This window comes from Pleurodeles waltl, chromosome 5 (genome assembly GCF_031143425.1).
Source record: "Pleurodeles waltl isolate 20211129_DDA chromosome 5, aPleWal1.hap1.20221129, whole genome shotgun sequence".
In the NCBI taxonomy this organism is placed as follows: Eukaryota; Metazoa; Chordata; class Amphibia; order Caudata; family Salamandridae; genus Pleurodeles; species Pleurodeles waltl.
Window position 1 is genome coordinate 1,665,460,607 of NC_090444.1, and position 21,901 is coordinate 1,665,482,507.

General features: G+C 42.1%; 1 protein-coding gene across 4 annotated transcripts in view; it reads right to left on the reverse strand.

The window, feature by feature from the left end:
- The window catches only part of PUM2 (pumilio RNA binding family member 2), a 783,590-nt gene that overhangs the window by 752,100 nt on the left and 9,589 nt on the right, over window positions 1-21,901 (reverse strand). For all 4 annotated transcript variants that reach the window (XM_069235995.1, XM_069235994.1, XM_069235993.1 and 1 more), the window contains exon 2: window positions 4,108-4,176. In XM_069235995.1, the coding sequence (XP_069092096.1) occupies window positions 4,108-4,158 (51 nt within the window). In that variant the 5' untranslated portion in view covers window positions 4,159-4,176. The remainder of the gene's footprint in view (window positions 1-4,107; window positions 4,177-21,901) is intronic.

Below are 21,901 nucleotides of genomic sequence, written 5' to 3' on the forward strand. Positions count from 1 at the left end.
TTCTAATGCTCTATTTTGTGGTAGTGTGGTCGAGCATTAGGCTTATCAGAGGGTAGTGTTAAGCATTTGTTGTACACACACAGGCAATAAATGAGGAACACACACTGAAAGACTTACTCCAGGCCAATAGGTTTTTATAGAGAAAAATACATTTTTTGGTTTATTTTAAGAACCACAGGTTCAAGATTTGAAGTAAATACATAAAATGCAAGGTACTCCACACAGGTAAGTTAGGAACTTTGAATAAAAGCAATATAATGTACAGTCTTTGTTAAAATGGCAATAAGCTATTTTAAAAGTGGACAGTGCAAAAATCAACAGTTCCTGGGAGAGGTAAGTAAAAGGTTAGATTGTGAGGTAAGTAAGACACTTACAAGTCTCAGTTCCTGGGCATAGGCAGCCCACCGTTGGGGGTTCAGGGCAACCCCTGAGTTACCACACCAGCAGCTCAGGGCCGGTCAGGTGCAGAGGTCAAAGAGGTGCCCAAAACACATAGGCACCTACGGCGAACAGGGGTGCTCCGGTTCCAGTCTGCCAGCAGGTAAGTACCCACGTCCTCAGGGGGGTTTTGTAGAGCACTGGGGAGGGGGGGGGGGTGGGGGGGGGGGGGACACAAGTAGGCACACAAAACACACCCTCAGCAGCACAGGGGCACCCGGGTGCAGTGTGCAAAGCAGGCGTCGGGGTTTAGATAGGAAACAATAGAGGGACCTGGGGGTCACTCTAGCAGTGCAGGCAGGAACAGGGGGGGGCTTCTCGGGACAGCCATCACCTGGGCTAGGCAGAGGGTCGCCTGGGGTCAGGGCAGTCCTCGGAAGCTTCCGAGGTCGCTGGTCCCTGTTGGATGCGTCGCTGGTTGCAGGTTTTCGAGTCTGGAGACAGGTCGGTAGGACTGGGGCCAAAGCAATTGTCGTTGTCCGTCGTCTCTGCAGGCTTGTAAGGTCAGCAGTTCTTCTTTGTAGTTCAGGTTACAGGAATCTGATTTCCTGGGATCTTGGGTGCCCCTAAATACTAGATTTAGGGGTGTGTTTAGGTCTGGGAGGGCAGTAGCCAATGGCTACTGTCCTGGAGGATGGCTACACCCTCTTTGTGCCTCCTCCCTGTGGGGAGGGGGGGGAACATCCCTAATCCTATTGGGTGAATCCTCCAAAACTAAGATGGAGGATTTCTAAAGGTAGGGGTCACCTCAGCTCAGGACACCTTAGGGGCTGTCCTGACTGGTGGGTGACTCCTTGTTTTTCTCATTATCTCCCCTGGACTTGCCGCCAAAAGTGGGGGCTGTGTCCAGGGGACGGGCATCTCCACTAGCTGGAGTGCCCCAGGGCATTGTAACACAAAGCCTGAGCCTTTGAATCTGACTGCTAGGTGTTACAGTTCCTGCAGGGGGAGGTGTGAAGCACCTCCACCCAGAGCAGGCTTGGTTTCTGGCCTCAGAGGGCACAAAGGCCCTCAACCCCATGGGGTCAGAAACTCGTCTCTCAGCAGCAGGCTGGCACAGACCAGTCAGTCTTGCACTGAAGGATTGGGTAAAATACAGGGGGCATCGATAAGATGCCCTCTGTGTGTATTTTTTAATAAATCCAACACTGGCATCAGTGTGGGTTTATTATTCTGAGAAGTTTGATACCAAACTTCCCAGTATTCAGTGTCGCCATTATGGAGCTGTGAAGTTCGTTTTGACAAACTCCCAGACCATATACTTAATATGGCCACACTGTAATTACAATGTCTAAGAATAGACTTAGACACTGTAGGGGCATATTGCTGATGCAGCTATGCCCTCATCTGTGGTATAGTGCACCCTGCCTTAGGGCTGTAAGGCCTGCTAGAGGGGTGACTTACCTATGTCACAGGCAGTATTTTGTGGGCATGGCATCCTGAGGGGGATGCCATGTCGACTTTGTATTTTTCTCCCCACCAACACACACAATCTACAATGGCAGTGTGCATGTGTTAGGTGAGGGGTCCCTTAGGGTGGCACAACATATGCTGCAGCCCTTAGGGACCTTCCCTGGTCACAGGGCCCTTGGTACAACTGGTACCTTTTACAAGGGACTTATCTGTGTGCCAGGGGTGTGCCAATTGTGGAAACAATGTTACATTGTAAGTGAAAGAACACTGGTGCTGGGGCCTGGTTAGCAGGGTCCCAGCACACTTCTCAGTCAAGTCAGCATCAATATCAGGCAAAAAGTGGGGGTTAACTGCAACAGGGAGCCATTTTCCTACACTCTCCAATCCCGTTGTCCTTCCTCACAACCTCATCCTAGACAATCTCCTAACTCTTTCAGCCTGGAAAATATCAGGGAACCCCAGCCTTTCCCTTCTATTTCGACAGAGGCTTCAAACCTCATCAACCTTTCCTGGGCTCCAGGAACTAAAAAGGTGTACAAATCAGCCTTGTCTCTCTGGCATAGCTGGTGTGTGGGAAAACACATTGATCCCATTACAGCAGATGTAACTTTCATAGTTAATTTTCTGGCAGCGGAAGCCAGCAAAGGTAAGACTTACTGTACTATTAACTCGCACAGGTCCGCCATTTCTTTTTTACACACATACATCAACAGCAAATCAGTGGGAGAACACCCGAACCTAGATATATTTCTTTGTGGGACATGAATGCTGTATTTCATTTGTTTCTTGGCCGGACAACGCTTTGCTTCCTCTCAGAAAATTATCTGCCAAGCTTACCATGTTACTATGCCTTGTTTCTTTTAAACGTCTCTCTGATGTTAGAGCTCGTCATTTTACCCCAACAGGTGTTCGGTTTAGTGTTCACAGGTGTACAAAACTAACCTTTCCTCAGCTTTTTATCCTTACTTTCCTGACCACCCCAAATTATGTGTTGGCCAATGTTTAAAAGTTTATTAACAACAGACAGACGATTTGAGAGCTTCCTGCGCATCTCAACTCCATATTTCCTTCAGAAAACCTTTCAAACCTGTCTCCTCCCCTGCTTTAGCAGGTATTGATACTTCTGCCTTTGGGGCCCATTCTGCTAGGGGAGCTATGGCTTCTAAAGCTTTTTGGGCCGGTTCCCGTCTAGAGGACATTCTCAGATCGGCTGACTGGTCTAATGATAATGTTTTCAAAATGTTTTATTGTAAACCTGTTCAATATGCTTCATTAAATGTGATAGATTCGCTTTGAAATAGCATAATAGGATCCTCCAGTCTTGTCATAAAATGTAGATTTTCTTAGTAAGTTTATGAAGGAAAGTTTTAATTTTATTAAAGGCACGGAGGCGAGCATTATCCCACCTCTACAAATTATTTTTTGTCTTTGTTCCCCCCGACCCCCCTCCCCTCCTCTCCCTCCCCCCCTCAGTTCCCCTGAAGACTTTCCTTCATAAACTTACTAGGAAAATTTACATTTTAGCTAGGATCAAATGTTATGGTATGGGGGTAACGTTAGGTTTCAATGACTTTCTTGTAAACACTTTAGAAAAACTATAAATGAACAAACCCCATTGCATAGGGAGTGTTTATGGAAAATAAATGCCATTTTCCACTGAAATTTCAGTGCGCTGTAGGCCAACATGTAATTATTTAATTTACATGGATTTCAATTTAAAGGGAAAAAAATGCTATAGTTTTTCTCTGGGATGTCTTATAGTGAAAAGGCAGAGCCAAATGTCCACGTGCTTAATCATTCTAAAGCTGCACCAAGTACTGGTATATTCAACGTGGGTAATACTCAATGCACATTTGTAAGCTAAATGTACATTCCAGATGGCTCTACTTTTCATTCTTGTTTAGCCAACTGCATTCAAATTAATAAATGCCCCTTACATGGGTTTGCGACTTATTCATGTGAAATCTAATTATAAAAGCAACATATTTGTTATACAAAAAGGTGACTTTAATGTAACTGTAATTATCTTTTCATGTCAAGCAAATCAGATTAGACATCGTGCCTTTTAAGGGTAACACTGAAAAGTGGAATTTAACATACATAATCGACAAATACTGTAAAGAAAAACATATACTGCACGGAAAAACCAACAAAATGTCAGTGGCTTCATCCTCACAAGCACACAGCACTGTTATTGCCCTCTGTCACTCATACTGCGAATCTTAATATTAAAAACATGCCCACAAAGATATTTACCTCTCCCATTCCCCGGGATTCTAGTGCAAGAGCTTGAAAATCATGATTCATCTCATCCACAGGTCAAACCTGGAGTAAAGAAAACAAAGACCATTTAAGCTATTTGTTTGGACATATATCAAATGTAATAAACGCTATTAGCATTTTGAATTTAAATGAAATGAGCGGATAGCATTTCAGCTGTGGAACAGTAGTATATCAGATTAATGGTACGCTTAAGTTTACAGAATCTTACAGCGATTTACTGGCCAATTTAAATAATTAATATTTGAGCTGTTACTTTCCATGTCAATTCTTCATAGCACAATTTAAGACCTCATGTTTGAGCCTATCTCAAATGGTGCACCTCAAAAGAACCATTTTGTGACATTCTAAAATGATTATTACTTTAAAAACAGTCATCTAACTTCAATATAAGCACTGAATATTTAGTAATTCTGCAAGATTCAAGAGACACGAGAAACTGGTATACCATTAGCTACAACAGCACAATATTACCTTAGGAGAAGGAGTTAGTACAGCATAGCTTCAGCAATGTGAGCTTGAATCAAGCATGGAATAAATGTAACACTGGAGCACTAGTGTCGGCCACCCTAACACACAGGCAAAACACACAGCATATGTAGCTACCATGCCAGGCAGATATTGAACAAATACAGAAAGGGGGGCAGAAGCACAAGTTGCATCAGTATTTGACTGCACCGGTTTCCAGAAGATTATTTTAATGTACTTACCCTGCATAAAATACATGAGGTGATTATGCTAGACTATTCTTCCCTATTTTGGATTACAAAATAAGGTTGTACTTTATTCTACATTAGATAATAAGCAAACTAATTTAATTGCAGTGCAGCTCATGGGCACACAGGATTACAGCACGATCTTTTAACTAAATTAGATTACAAAATATTACCATGACTGATTTACTGCCCTGATTGGTAGAAGCAACTATTCAGCTGTGATTACAGTAAATGAATACTTTACCTTTAAAAAGACGAGAGCAAATTATTCTTACACTAAATGCAGGAGATTAAATTCCTTTATGATTCAATGCACTACTTTGACTGGTAGTGTTGTCACCGTGGCAGGGCTCAACACCATCAACCACCGCACCTTAGTAAGCAAAGTGACGTAATTCAGAATCCAAGGCCTAGGAAGAGCTTAAATGGCTGGAGGTCCTTATGACTCATTGTACTTTGTGTTCTTCATTGTATCCCTCAACAGTCCGAACTTAGAATGTGGAGTTCCTCAAGGACCAATTTTATTCCCTTTCCTGCTCCACCTATACGTCAGTCCGTTGGCACCTTGGATTTAATCTTTCAGCATGAAATTGTTAAGGCATGCCAATAACATGCAACTTGTTACAGTAACCCTAATCCACAGCATACCAACTTGCATACTCAAAAATGAATTCGAGCAGTTAATAATTGGATGCATTCAAATAAGCTACGTTTGAATGGGAATATGACCGATGTTTTATTCACTTTTGACAAAACATATTGACGAGATGTATGTTTTAAGCCTAGTAAATTATGCAAATCCCCTACACTCAAAACAGTAAAAAAAATAAAAATAAAAAAAGATATTCCTAAAACAAGCAAGTGTGGGATTTTATAGTATATCTACTTGTCCAAGTATCCAGGATGCTGCAGAAATCTACCTGTTCCAAGAAAAAAAAAAGGCCCTTTTTCACACCATGCGGGGAGATGAGAAATTATGGCACTATTCTCATTTTATTAGATAGTAGCCTCTACGATTATGATTGGATCAGGGTTTGGATTCTAGCAAGGATCTGCGTTCCCAACTTTTGACAAGTATACTTACAAGAGCTGAGAGGAATCTGAAAGCATTACTTTCAACAGTTGAAAGCCATGTGAGTTTGTTCACAATGACCACCTCTGCCCCAATCTTTTCCTACACTGTAAAAGGTTGAAAATTACTCCTGACAAGGCAGAAGTAAAACACTCTCCAGGGCTAGTAAAATATGTGGGTGTAGGGAAACTGTTTTCTCAATGAGGGAAAATATACCTCCTAAGGAAAAAATAAAACTAAATCAATAAGTCCATTTGTGGTCTCCCTACGATTGTTCTCATGAGCAAATATACATTTGTATACTTGGCTTGCAAAAATAATGTTCATGAAAGCTTGTTGGCAGAACAAATTTCAGGCATGCTACTATAATCTCTTGTGAATTCCTGGACGTCGTACATATGCACCAATGCAAGGTCCTAGACATGAGGGTGCACTTTAATGGCTTTCTATTATAATTTATTTTGATGTTGCTTGTTTCACATTGATTCTCAAACACAAGTTTGCTTATAATATTGACATGCATCAAGCATATTTTCCTAGATGTTGCCTCAAAACAGTTAAGGGAAATATTTGTTTTCAAAATGCATTTTTTTTGTACATTTTTCTTTGAAAGCCAAATAATAGCCAATCTGGCTTTCATGCTTCTGCATAAGTCAGGGAGTGTGTGTGTGTGTGTATGTATATATATATATATATATATATATATATATATATATATATATATATATATATACACACACACACACATTAATTTATCAGTCCACCGATGCTGCCGCTCCTCAACGCAGCAGTGCCTCCATCCGTGGGGGTGGTCCTCACGTACAATACAGGAAAGAATGCCTCGGGATTAAAGATGGGAAATCCGGGGCAGTCGTTTCTTACCAGAATTGTTTTGCCACATAAAACAGAAACGTTTCAGTTCCTTGGCCATTGTCTGTGTCAATGACTGCATGCATAGATGCCATTAAATCAACTTCCATGGTAGTAGTAACATAATCGATCGAACACCACTGATACATACAAGATGGCCGACCTGGATACAAGATTTGTATCCAGGTCGGCCATCTTGGCCCATTTCTATTCATGTAACATTCTGTTTCCTTAAACAGTCATTCATCATTAAATCCAGGCTAACAAGTTTCAAATGAAGTATAAGAATAACACAGATTAATGTTTTCTTATACTCATTCATTAAAAGCCTGAATTAAGGTGTTACTCTTCCCAGAAAAAAAGTTATATATTCTAACATACCTCAACACAATAACGTCCTGAATGGGTGAAGTGAAATAAGGGTTATTGCAAAAAAAAAAAAAAAAAAAAAAAAAAAAAAAAACGATCATTTTGGCAGCCATGCCCAATCAATATATGTTCTAGGCCACGCAACAGGCATCATGCATTAAGCAACGGTTTTTGTGTTTGGCCCAATTATATGCAGGAATCTGAGAAACACCTTCAATGACATGCCCCAGTAGTACACAAATGTAGATACATAGTATCACCAAAATTAGAAGTGGCCAAGCAATAAGACCCCAAATGAATATCCCTATGTCCCCCCCTTCATTGGTCAGTTATCACCTCCTAGCAATAAAGGTAATAACCTTGTCTCTGTCATTTTTCCATAATATAACGTTGGGTAAGTGATACTGCCATGCCCTTAACAGGCAAAGGTTACCATTTCACGCATATAAAATGGGTCAAACACGAAAATAATTGGTTAATGCATTATGCCTCCAATTCAGGTTGTTAATGAATGAGTATAAGAACTGAAACAGAATGCTACATAAATAGAAATGAGTCAGGATGGGCAACGGATACTTTTGTACCCAATTGTATGCATCAGTGATGTTCTGTCATCTATGTTGTTACTACCACGGAAGTTGATTTAATGGTGTCTATACGTGCAGTCGTGGACAAGGATGAAGGCCAAAGAGCCAAAACGTGTCAGTTTTATGTGGGAATAAAATTCTATTAAGGAACGACTGTCCCAGAGTGCCCATTTTTGCTCCTGCACTGGAGGTGTGAGCTCTGATACCAATATAAAACCGTCCCAAGGTTGTCATTGTGACGCGCTTTCACTTTGCTGGTGCACGCGTTGGAGATCGACCAGTCTCTGCAATAACACTGCACTCCAGGGGTCTTGTATTCACAACGATATATTCATGTAACACCCGCATCTCACCACACAAACTCGTTTTGACACAAATTCCTTCCTGCTCACGGTTAGTAAGACCCTTCTCACTTTCATCTTAAATACATTCGCCCAATTGGGCCATTATGTGGCATTGGAGGAGCTGTAGTCCATGAATATTTAAAAAAAATATATATGTTTATATGAAAGCATAAGGGTGACATTTGGAAATACTTGTTGCACATATCATTTCACAGTTATTTTCACTGTTCCTATGTCAGCCGATACAATTATATATAGTACACATATATTGTACTGTATAAATTGTAGTCTCTGCTTAGTGCACATCTAATTTCAAATACCTGGATACATAAAACTAACCCTGTTCTATCTGTGTATCCCTGCAAATATAAATTGTAGAGTGTCATTTCCAACTACATTTTTAGTCCCAACGTGCAGATGAATGCCACATATGCTCGGGGTATTCTTGGACTACAGCTTTGTGTCAAAACGCATCAGTGGTGAGACACAAATGTTGGATGACTATATAAATACAATAAAAACTCCTGGGGTGCAGCATTCTTCACATATAGCCTAAAATTGCACAATTTAATCAATGTGTAAGTTTTCACATTCAAACAACTAGCAGTAATACAAGAAGGGATTACAAGCTCACTTAATTTCCTTAGAGTGCCAACCCTAATATTACAGGTTTTGCATTAACAAATCATATATACAATTTTGAACAGATTGTACATATCAATACAAATCAGGCCTGTCACAAACTAATGTACATTCTGAGATTAATACCAAATTAGGAGTGAATGTAACAACATTGATGTACACTCAAAAAGTCAAACAAATTACAAGTTTATATCCTCTAAACTGAAGATCCTTCAGGTAGAAAAGAGTAGGGGATGGGGGCAGTTAAATGGCTGACCTATTTGTTTTCTCACAAAGGGCTAAGAACATAAGGGTCTTGGGGGAAGGATGAGTTTTAAGGATTTTTGTCATGTACTGGGGCAAGAATGGAATACTATTTAAATATATTGCTAGATAAAACAAAACAAAACAAAAATACCAGTTTTGTAACAATGCAGTGGGACAGATGGAATTTAAACTTTTGGAGAATCAGACAATGCGGTTGTACCAGTTAACCACAAGGCCAATGATGAGTGTCTATGTTATTTTCTCCATTCCTCAGGAGGCTAATGGAAGATCGTCAGCTGTCTTGATAATCGCTTTCTCTATGGAGCTGGGCCAATTCTGGGAGTACAGGATTAGACCCAAAAATAGATAATATATGTGAGATTTCATGCCCCTATATAAAGAGTTGAGAAATGTCAACATGCAGGAAATGCTTGCTAAACCCAGAGGGAGCCACAGAACTGATAATGTTTAGTTCGGTTCATGGATATTGGAAAACAGTACTGGTTGAGGCACATATTTAACACTATTTACAGCAAAGGAATCCAAATATGTAAGTTATTGGCCTTGACAGAACTTATGGGGCTATGCCTCAATACCTTATCAGTGGCCAGATCTGAGGAATACTGCTATTGTCCCATGAACATTACAGTGTTGTCCTGCCATATCTTATCTACCTGGTTCTTTCCCAGCAGTTGTTTAAAAACAGGCTACATTAACAGAGATTTTTAAAGCATTACTTATCTGTAACAATTTGTTTGCACCTTGCAGTGCTGTAGATTCACAAGCTATGCACACTCCTGCCATCTGGTGATATTTTTGTACAGTGGCTAACAAGGGCAGTATGCTTAGATCAGGCTTCTCAAATGAGTAGCATCTGAGCTACTGCTAGCTCAGATGCTTCCTCTGAGTAGCTTGTGTGCAGTTCAGTCTGCTAATTTAGAAGGTTTTCCTTGGCTGAATTAATATATTTATACCAAAACTGAAAAGTTTCAGAACTCAAACTGATATTTGAAAAATATGGATGAATTTCCAAAATATTTTAAAAGATTTTTGAATAATAAATCAGTTGTCACAGTGGAGACATATTATTACTACCTCACCGCATGAGCACTGCAGCTTTGTTTTTTATGTTTCCTATTTAAAGGCAAGTTACTAAGCCTTTTTACACTACTCTTGGTACCCCTGTCTGATGCACTGGAGTGACCACTGCACACAATCTTGCATAGAGTGATAGCCTCTAATGTAATTTTGTCTGATGTGGTCTCTATTACAAAAGGAATAATATTAGTAGCTTTCATTGAACATAGGTAGCTTTCATTACAGAAAAGGTTGGAGACCTCTGGTTTCGATTGTTACAGTAGTAAACAAAGCTCTTATATCTAGCTGTATAAGATTCTCATTTGGACGGCCTTCTAGCATCTTTCAATATTTGCATGCATTCTACAAGAAGATGGAAATATCCAAATTATAGGGCCTCAGTGCCAAACGACAATATAAAGAATCTCAAGGGTGGGGCGCACTTACTGCCCCTGAGGTTGTGTGAGCAGACTCAAATGATATAAGGTCATATGGGGGAGGTGGGAATATCTAAAAGTAGAGGGAACCAGGTCTGTCAAGCCTAGTTGGGACATTGAGGGTTAATGTCTTTGGTACTTGCTTTGTTTTCCTGAAGTCATACAGAATCTGAGATAACAGGCGAAATTTTATGTAAATAACTCTGACTAGCAGATCAATAGGGCATTGCACAGGGAATACAGATGAAGGTACCTGAACACAAAACATTAGGACTTTGCATTCTTGTGTGAGACGACAGGACGACTGTTGGCATACCCCACTATTGGAACCAATTACTGAATAACCTGCACTTGAGGATGTGCAGAGGACTACTGCCAAAATGGTTGTATGAGTTTGGACAACTGTGATGAGTAAATAGTCTCATGTAATTGTAATGAATCCAAGCTCCCATGTTTCTATAAGTAAGAATAGTCACGTATGTTCGAACGAGTACTACCTTGTTGCAAATTCAGATCTGAACTGCTCATAGAACTAACTGATTTACTGCCATCAGCTTTGGCATATTAATGGGCTGAGATATTTGCAAAGTACAAAGACCACTAGTCCTATATTGTGAAAATGCCCATGTGAACACCCTAACTCATAAGGAAGGTGTCGGAATGTCATCTACAACTGAGCGTCGTGAAATGACTTGCTCAGTAACAGGCTGTTCTTGTTGCACCACTGCAGTTTTTACTGAACATAGTGCTCCACCAAAACTAGAACTTAGAACTTCCTTTTCACCTGAGACCATTTTTTATCATGACCTTCCTTAAAGGACGAATGTTTAAACTGGCATTCTGCATACATGGTGCAGCCATTTCTAACAGCTTCCCTACTGCTCTCCCTGTAATAGCATGCAGCATCTGCTAAAGAGGAAACAACCTCTGAAAAGCCATCACTCTCTCGTTGTTGGGATAAGCTTTGCCAATAGTTGCATTGTACTTGGGTATCGGGTCTAGAAAAATCATAAAAATGTTACCAGACCCGCAGGTCTAATAACTTGAATAATCTACTTGACCTAACTGTGATGTTCTTGCCCCATAAACTAGCCACAAGTTGTGTGACTCTAGAAAATATTTCACAGAGCCACCTTCTTCTTCATTATCACATATGAGAGCACTGAGTATTATTAGAATCTAGCCCACATATAAGGTACATATTAACCCTGACTTGCCTTTTAGTTCACTAACAGCATTGCCATTAGGGTGGGAGCAGCAACGTTTCTTAGTTTGTGTTTAAAAATACTTACTTTTAATATAAATTATGAAAACATGATTTGGTAGAGCACCGTCATTTACAGAGATGACATTTTCCACTGAAATAGCCACACATCTTTCCAAGGACATGCAGTTTTACTGAATAATCTATATAGCGTATAAACGGTAATGTGTGCAAATCAGGGTTTTAGAAAATATTATTTATTCACATATTACCAGGTAAACTGTTCAAATCAGATTTGATCCTATTGAAATCGTTGTTTATATCACACTATAAAATTACAAAGAAATGTGCTTTCCCAACTAATGAAATATATTTTTAAATATTTGCTGTTCATTTACAATCCATTTAAATGTTGTTTAGAAAAAAAATGATATACTACAGTCTTTCATTTTACAGTCCCTTTACCCCAGTCTGATTGTCAGGCAGTTCACTTAACAAAATCCTCTAACTTTCCAGTCAGAGAAAGAAAAGTAAACACCAATCTCCAGAATACAAGAAGCTGTAAGACATAGGCTGACATCTGACCTCTGCCTATGAACGAACAGCAAGTGTGACCAGATAAAAGCAAGACTTAAAGGCATCTTTATTGCACATTGACTTTCTGAATGAACAGAACACCTGTTCTTTACTAGCTCGAGCTCTCTCACAAGAACGGGCCAGTAAGCCCTAAAAATAGCTCACCCTGACAAAATCTGACTCACCACAGTAAGTGTTGCAAGTAGATTTCTAGCGGCCTCAGCCTCGGAGTGTGCTTAAGTATATTGAAGATACAGGTGAGACTTCCTGACACTGATCGTAAACTCCAGTTCATTAAGAAGAAGGATAATTTGTAAAGTATGGGTAAGGCATTGGTCACTGAGCACTTCTTTCCTAGCTAGGCACCCAGATACAGAAATACATAAATGTGGTTGTGCCAAAGAGGTCCTGCAACTACTGCCTGACATTTTGTAAAGACCCTGGGAGCCATAGTGACACAAAGTGGTAGGGCTATGAACTGGAACTTCATTTACTACGAACCAGAGGTACTGTATGTGAGGTAGACAGATGGGTATGCAAAGTAAAGTTTGAGGGTTACCATGCAGTTTTCCTCCTGCAATGGTGGAATTCCATCCTAAAAAGACATCATTCTGAAGTGACTGGACCAGATGTAGCAGGTGAGCACTCATAGATAGAGTATTAGGCACAATGGTTTGTCCTTTTTGGGGGCGAGGAAATAAAAGGAGTTTATTCCTTACCCGCTTTGTGGTCCAGGAAAACTTCTATGGCATGATTGAGAAGGAGAACAAGTACCTCCGCCATACAGAGCCAGAGAAAATCCTTGTCAATAGTATAGGGCAGGGGTTGGTGTAAAATTCTGGCCAATAATGATAGGAAATTGTGAAAACCACCCACTGATCCGACATACCCAGCCTCTTTGGAAGGTATAATAGCAAAGGTCTTCCAACAGAAGCTGGAAAGTCCAGGCAAACAAGAAGCAGGGAAATTATTTTTTTTGGGCTGAGGTGTTTTTATAATGTCTTGCTGTCTTAGTATGCTCTTACCGTGAAAGTTCCACCTACCACACTGTCCTTGCTGAGAAGGCTGCCGGCTTCCTGAAAAGGTCTGATGTTTGCGCCTAAATGCTTGTGAACATTGCTTTAGATGCTGTGCAGGTTAGCATTCAGCAGGCACTCATTTTCTGCTCCTACAGGACCCTCATAGCTTTCACCATGTATGTGTCTTTTCTAATCTTCTCCAATCTCTCATTCACAAGAGGCCAAAGATGTGTTCACCATCAAATGACAAACCTATAAGATGTTGGTTAACCTCAGGATGGAAGCCAGACACTAAGCCAAGCACAGGGGCACAAAATAATTCAGTTTTTCACTCTCTCTGGAGGATGTGACAGCTGTGTCCACTGCACACCAAATCGTGACACTGAAAATGATTTTCCCCTGCTGCACAACCTCCTTTGTTCTTTTCTTCTATGTGTCAGGAAGGTGCTTGAGCAACTCCTCTATCTTCTCCCATTGGTGGTTACATCGGACACAATGATGGAGCATCTCCAAAACTACATGCTTTTCCCCACAAAGTCTACTCTCTTACTATTGTTGCCAGGTCGCCTGTCCCCTGCATTCACGTATAATTCTAGGGTTAAAAATCAAGTTTGCTTGATAGAGGGCAGCTATGTCTAAAAAGGGGAGGGACTATTTATTTACTGCATTTACAAACAGGCTAGCTTTATATCATTCGACAGGCCAAGAATGGCGATTTTCAATCGGTTTTCATTTATTTACAAAAATGGCAGGCAGTCAACACTAGTTCTGACTGGATTGAGATTTTAAGCATACCAGCTATTAGTCACTAAATCTGGGAGCCTCCAGACAGATCAATGCAACAATTAAAAAACATTTCCTATATAAAACAGGGGCCTGATCATTAAAATGGGAAGGATGCATATTAGTAAATGAAGATAAATAGGCATTGTACAAAAATAAATGAATAAGCAGGAATGTTTCCACCAAAACTGAATTTAAAAAAGTCTATTGGCTTTCTACAGCATGCATAAGACTTCAGAAAACGTAAATCTCATAACCAGATTTACCACTCTATGAAACATCTACATACCAGTAGAACCATTTTATTGTAATGGTCTGAAAAATCCTCAGATCCAGAAGACCGTGAAAACGTGTGACTAAGTCTGATTTATCAACAAATAAGAGGAATATTTGAAACCATGAAGTACATTGCTTGGTTCGACCTGAAATTGCTGCCTTATGATGTGGACCAGTATCCTGACACAATAACCAAGAACAAGCATTTGCAATGCTATGGGTCTTGTGTTTACAATACTAAACTCAAGGAAACTCCTAACCAGACTTTTCTTGCCATACAAACTGAAAATGGAAAGAAAAACAGTTTCACAAAAGCAAGCCAAAGGCCGCCATGAGCGCAAAGCACACACACAAAAGGAAACAGAAGTTTGCTCACAGTGAAACGCATTGGGAAAAAGTGCAATTATCCATGTAACTGAAAAAAGTACACTTACCCATGTAAACGGCAAAAGTGTAAATAGCCATGTAACAGAGTCGATGTCATGCAAAGTGCTTGACTACTGCCCAGAGAGATCGCACTGCCTACGAATTAAAAAGAAAATGTAGTCCAGAAACCATGCCGAAAACATGGAGCATGGTTTGGTTTTCAGTAGTTGGCCGGCGGGCTAAACACCGGAAAAGGCATTACGTATGCATGCCTTTCACTAATTAAATCAAGCGAATTTTAAAAGGCAATCCCACGAACCAACCAAATTGATGGGCGTGCGGTGGGCGCGGTTAAAATCCCACAGAGATTACACATGGGACAGAGCGATTTGCGCTCGACCCTAAAAATGAGCACACAAGCAAATCTCCAACAGTCAAGAAAAACCACTGTAACTTAATACTGGTTGCCTGCCTACTTGGTAAATTTCAAATGGCACTGACAGCACCACAGGACAATAAATTAAAATGATCTTGTATTGTGGCAATACATAACACAAAGGAAATATTCTCAAAAGTGACTCAGCTGACAAACGGAGGACTTAAAAACGCTCACCAGGGCACAACCATACTAATCAAATAACCTGTCAGCTGACACTGTTGAAAAAGCAATTTTGCAAAATGGATCGCAGTCAGAAAGAAAAAGTGTTGAAAACATTGCCCAATCAAATCCTAATACCACCAAAAGTAGGCAAACACAAATGCCAGATACTTAAAAGTGAGAGGCACTCTATCCCTAATAAATAGCATTTAGATTTTTATGACTCTGGGCCTTCATCTACAATGTGCTATTTCCTGCTAGAACATGCTATGAAAACGTCTGATCTGGAATAAGGTTTGAAAGCTTTGGGCGTACAGACAATGGCATCCATCTCCTCTAAAGACAGAGCTCGAAAACAGGAAGTAATCACACGGCAACTTGTGAATACTTAGTTTAGGTGAAGAAACGTGATCGCTAGGTAAGAATAAAATCTCAATTACTTTTAAAAGTGGCTTAAGCGAATAATAGGCTCATCTTGTCTTTCTTCTTGGTTGTACATTCCAAAAATGTCTACAATTCACTGGTGCCGCAGCGCGGAAAAAGTAGTATATGAAAGTAGGGTGTGCCCGAAAAAAATGATGCAAAATCTGGGATGGGTGGGGGGCCTACAGGGGAAAGGATGTATCTAGTGGGTGCTTGGCTGCAGTGGGGTATGACAAGTGGGTGGTAGCTCATTTACTGTATGTTAACAAGGGGGTGTTTGTCTATGTTGCTAATGTGATACTACATTGTTTGATTTCCTCACTCCGATTTACTCTTAAAAGAGGGGTTATTAATAGTCACATTTCAAGATGTAATGGCTGTTTTATTGGTTAATAAAGATTTTTTTTTTTTTTTTTTTTTAAGAAAAAAGTCTACAATTCACAGTTCATCCTTTGCGTGACTCCTTCAAGCTCTGTTCAATAAGTCTTAAACAAATTCATTGTAATTGCTCACATAAATCTTCAGCTCCGTATATAAAAGTCACTGAACCCTAAGAGTGCCCAAGAGAAACTGTAGATTATGTACAGGACACACTAGTAGCAAATAAAAGTAAGCTGGGTTTAAGTGACACCTATGGGTGTAAGCGGTGAGAAAATAATACCAGAAGAGAGATGCAAAAGACTAATAGTCTGCTGAACTCTCAGAGACTGGCAGGGTTACAAATGAGGTGAAAATTAAAACAAAAGCATAAAGTTGAGGAAGTGTTGAAATATATGCATATTTTAAAGATTCTTCCTCAGTTGGAAAATCCCTTCCTTCCCAAATCGATTCTTCACAATTAAAGAGATTCATGATTTGTATTACATTTTTGCTTCTTCTGACAAGCTCAATAAAGGCATCCTCCAGACAGCTCTGTTTTATCATCGGGCAATGCAAGTACAACCACATCACCTTCCAATGTCAAGGATATTCTAAGGCTCCAATTACCTTAATACATTATGTTTAAATCAATTAGCATAACCTGCAAGGACATATATACCAGCAAAACAAACAGTTCAGGTGAAAATGTTTACCCCTGTGGATGCAGCATTATCAAACATAAAAGAAGGTCTAATGGAACAGGAGATCATCATGGAAAAGAGTAGCAATATCAGAAAATAACCCTTTTTCTACTATGCCCACATCATCTTAAACAAAGTGCTTCTTCATTTAGAACAAGCACACATATATCCTGCTGAGAATCTCTATACATGCAAAGAAGTAGTCAAACTGTGGAGTGGACTTATCACTGAGCCACCATATATCCTAGAACAGGAAGGGGTAAAGAGAAACTAGCGCTGCAAACCTCTGGCATAACATAATATTATGGCCATCTCAGTCATGTCAAAAAAGGTAATTCTGAAAACCAACAGATTTGCAAATATTGCTGAAAAAAATCTACCTTTAGAAGAGAAGACTGGGTGAATATCATTACAATGTCAGTAATGTTAAATAGGTCATCGTGGAAGCATACGATTTTTAAAAATGACCAGGTTTATCCACCTTTTTCTTCTCACATTTTTCTATAGCCTTAAAAAATGGCAAACCTTTGAAATGTTTTGTTTACTCACATTTCGTGAAAATAATTAACCCAAGCCCGCTACTCATAAAATATATGTATTAAAAAACTAGCATGTACAATATGGAAGGTGCGCACAGACAACTGTCAGATTAATAAAGTTTATATCAATAAAGAAGCAAAATGTAATATTGAAAAAATATTAATGTCTAAACAAGAATGAATTTAAGATAGGCAGCAAAAAATTAAGTTGGTATCCTCAGATTGATTTGTGGAAGAAGTGAAAGTGCATTCAACAGAACATAGTACGGACGATGGGTGGCCTCAACAGCATTTTAAAAAGCTTCAATGTTTCTGTTGAAATTATGATTTGGGGATTTGTGAATAAATTAAAATATTTCACCATTGAGTATTTGTTTGATGAATGCTTGATTCTTCATTTGTGTGTACAGTTTTGCGGTTCAAATGTTCGAAACTGCTTGGGCCGAGGTTCCCGGTTTCAAATAATAATCCAGTGGGGGTCCCTGGATTCCAATAATGATTCACTGGGGGTCTCCAAATTGCAGCAGTGATTTAATGGGGGTCCACAACAGTCAAAAGGTCAAGAATCACTGCCCTAGACCATGTGTGCCCAGAGAAGATTCAGGAGGGACGGACACATGCCAGATTTACAGATAACCAATGACTATGTTATTGATTATTGTTGGACTTTTGGCCATACGCATGGTCATCCCTAGTCTTTTTGCCTCCTTCCTCCTGGTTTTTCTGACCTTTCGCTGTTGGCTCTAGGACTCTGAGCACTTTATCACTGCTGACCAGTGTTAAAGTGCAGGTGCTCTCCCATCTAAAGTTGGTATGATTGGCTTATACCTGATTGGCATATTTAATTTACCTATAAGTCCCTTGTACAGTGGTATCTCTATACCCAGGGCCTGTAAATTAAATACTACTAGTGGGCCTGCAGCGCTGCTTGCGCCACCCACGGAAGTAGACTTTCAAACCTGTCTCAGGCCTGCTAGCGCAGGGCCTGTGTGCGCAGTTTTCTGCCACAGGGACCTGGCATCTAAATTTACTTGCCAGGCCCAGGACTCCCCTTTTACTACATGTAAGTCACCCCTAAAGTACGCGCTGTGGGCAGGGTGCCATGTATGTAGAAAGGCAGGACATGTGCCATATTGCATGGCCTGTCCTGGTAGTGACAAACAGCCTAACTTGGTGTCTCACTGCTGTGAGTGCTGCCTTCTCATAGGATTGCATTAGAAATGCCCTGCCTTATGTGTAGGGGTATTGTCTGATTTATGAGGGCTAGCGTAGGCGTGTTTGGTATGGTTGTGATGGTGATAATAAATACTGCTTACTGGTGTGGGTGTATTTTTTATTACTATCACAGAAATGCCACTTCTAGAAAGTGCGCATTTATCTGTGCTTATGATTCTGGTGTTTTGCAGCTTGACTCCAATCCACGTCTGGGCAGAGTGACAGTTGGGGCTTTGTGCATACTTTTCAGACAGCCTGTACACAGGGAGGGTGGAGGTGTCACTGAGGTGCATCTACATACTGAATAGTCTTCCTGGGCTGAGAGAAGGGAGAGGCGGGGCACACCTACATTTGTAAAGGCTGTGCCCTGGCCTCACACAATAGGGTCGTTAACCCCCCACTGATGTTTGGAGCCTGTGCTGAAAGGAGAGAGGGGGCACTCCCAGAACCAGTTGTAACTGGCTGGAACCTCCTCTCCCTACCACTGTAAAACACTGTAAGAACTGACTATAAGTACAGGGGAATTTTCCCCACAATTTGAACATTCTTGGAACTTGAAACTGGGCACAGAACGCTGATGAATGGACTCCCCAGGAAACCGCCTTGGACTGCTGCTGCTGTGCTGACCTGTGACCTGCCTGGTCACTAGGAGGAACTGCCACCAACTGCACCCCTTGTGCTGGCCTGTAGCTGGGCCCACCAGCCCAGTACCTTTTCCTTGATTATTGTTCCCAGGGGCAGGGTGCTGTGGCCCCTGACCCCTGCACCGATCTTCTACAGCATTGCCTTAGCGCTTAGGAAAAGCGCTCTTGCTTATAACTGCTGCAGAGGATCACCGCCGCAGCCCGGGCCTCAGATGTGGCCTTAGTGCTGTGAAGAGCGCTTTATATGGGGCACTGAAATCACCGCCGCAGCCTGGGCTTGTAAATGAGCCCTTGCGCTTTCCTGAGCGCGCTGCCGTGAAGGTGTCCCAAAGATCACCGCCGCAGCCCGGGGAAGTTAATTCGGTAAAGCGCGAGTGTTGCGCGCTTACCGGTGCCCCCAGGGCACGAAGACAACCTTCTTTTTTACATCAGGAGCCAGCGCGCTCCTAGCGGTGCCCCCGGGGTCGGGATCGCTCCGAGGAGCACCCCCGGGGCACCAGCCGGCCCCACCTTGGGCCACGACGCCATCGGGACTGTGAGGGAGAGGAGGACGCCTCTCCTTCGCTTGCGGGAGTCCCGGAGGACTCCTCTGCCACTACGGGCCGGGCGGCAGCCTCACCGGAGGCTCGCCCTGGCCACCGGCTCCCTTGTTGGCCCCCTCGCGGGGCAGTGGCATCTTTATCTGGGAGTCTCCCCCGTGTAAGGGCCAGTAGAGGCCCGGGGAGACCCCCGGAGCTTGCGGGTCCCCAGAGGGGCCCGTTTTTCAACCAGGAGGGGGTGCGTGGCGCCCCCCTCCCCACTTCAAAGGTTTCCCTGACCTGGCCCCCCCCTCGAGAGGGCCGGTGGAGGCCTAGGGGGGCCCCCAGTGTTTACGGTCCCCTCAGGGGCCCGTTTTTGGCATAGAGGAGGTGCGTGCCGCCCTCCCCTGACCCCAGGAGATCAGGGAGGCCCCCGTTTTGCGCAGAGGAGCGCCGGGGGCCCCATTATTCATTTTAGGCACTGGAAGTGCCTCTTCATCAAGCCAGGTACTTGTAAAAGGACCAGTATAACCATAATTGAAGTTCTTGCTACAGACTTTGTTAATAGTGTTATATTGCCTACCTGTTCTATGATGCTTTTACATATAGGTGCACATGTTCCTTTTATGGGCATGACTTGCTAATATGTTTCCCTAACTTGCCATAGATTTTCTAATGTTCCTACTATGGGCATTTTATGATATGCTTATGACAAGTGTTCTAATGTGATAACGTGTTTCCTGACTACTGCTTATGTTGCAGAATACTGAGTAACCTGTGTGTTATGTGTGACTACTGCTAGTTTGCAGAGTAATTAATGTGTAACGTGTTCTGACAACTGCTAAGGTAGCAGGATAGTACTGTTATGTGATGTTGGTCTAATAATTACGTTGTGTACAATACAGTGTATTTTTATATAATCTGGTGTTGTGTTTCCTTTGTGGTGGGGATATTGCGTCACATGTATGTGTGTGTTGTGCAAACGCTTTACGCATTGCCTCCGGGTTAAGCCTGACTGCTCGTGCCAAGCTACCAAGGGGGTGAGCAGGGGTTATCTTGGACGTGTAACTCCCTTGCCCTGACTAGAGTGGGTAAGTTCTGCCTGGCTGAGGTGCATACCCTAGCCAACCAGAAACCCCATTTCTAACATTGGAAGTCAGCGGTGAGGATAGGACTTGCGCTTGCACAATACCATTGTGACTCATTATTTCACTACAAGGATTGCGTTTAGACCATCACATGTTTGGCTTCTCTTAACTTTCTCTCTTTGGTCATTTTTCCTGTTTTCAGTTCTCACGCTTGGGTATTGTGGTTGTCACAGTTGAGTTATTTGTACCTTTTCAAGATGGGGCTTACCTTTGATTTAGAGGACCTGCCGTTTTACACGCAGGGGGAATTAGAGGGGTTCTGTAGAGAGAGAGGGCTGCCTGTAGGAGGGGACCTCAGGAGATCTCTGAATTTCTTTGAAAGGTTTGTGACATTTACCCAGGGAGGGAGTGTGCGTAGGGGGTACCCAGAGGATCCTGAGTGTAGCGAGGGTTCCCAATGGGAGGGCTCCCAGACCTCATCCCTAGAGAGTGGTAGAGAGACTGATCAGGAGGGTGAGAATGACCGGTTGGGGACGCCAGTTGACAGGGAAGGCCCCAGTGATAGGGAGTCCCTTGCTGGGTCCAGTGTAAGAAGCAGGGCTACCTCTCATTCCTTGACGCCTGATGAGCTAAGAGATAGGCGGGAAGAGAGGGACCTGAAGTTGCAGTTAGCGCGCCTAGCTGTTGAGGAGAGAAGGGCTGAGGTAGAGAAGGCCTTAGTACAGGAGAGAATGGCAGAGGCAGAGAGGGCCTTTGCCAGAGAAAGACTCGCTCTAGAGCGCAGTCTGAAGGTTCTGGACTCACCAGCGCTGCAGGTGGAGTCCAGTGGTGGCAGCAATGTACAGTGCTGTAACAAAGATGTTCCTCACATACCCATAGATCTGGTACCTAGGTTCCAAGAGGGGGGTGACATACGTCAGTGGTTAAAGGAATATGAGAGGGCTCTGGTAGAGCGCAGGATCCCCGAGAAGGATTGGGGAACTGGCCTAGGGAGTTTTATTCCTGAGGAGGGGAGGGATGCCCTACTGACTCTAGAAGAGAGTGACAGGGAGGGGTACTCCGCTGTGAAGAACGCACTGATTGTGAAGTATGGTTTTTCC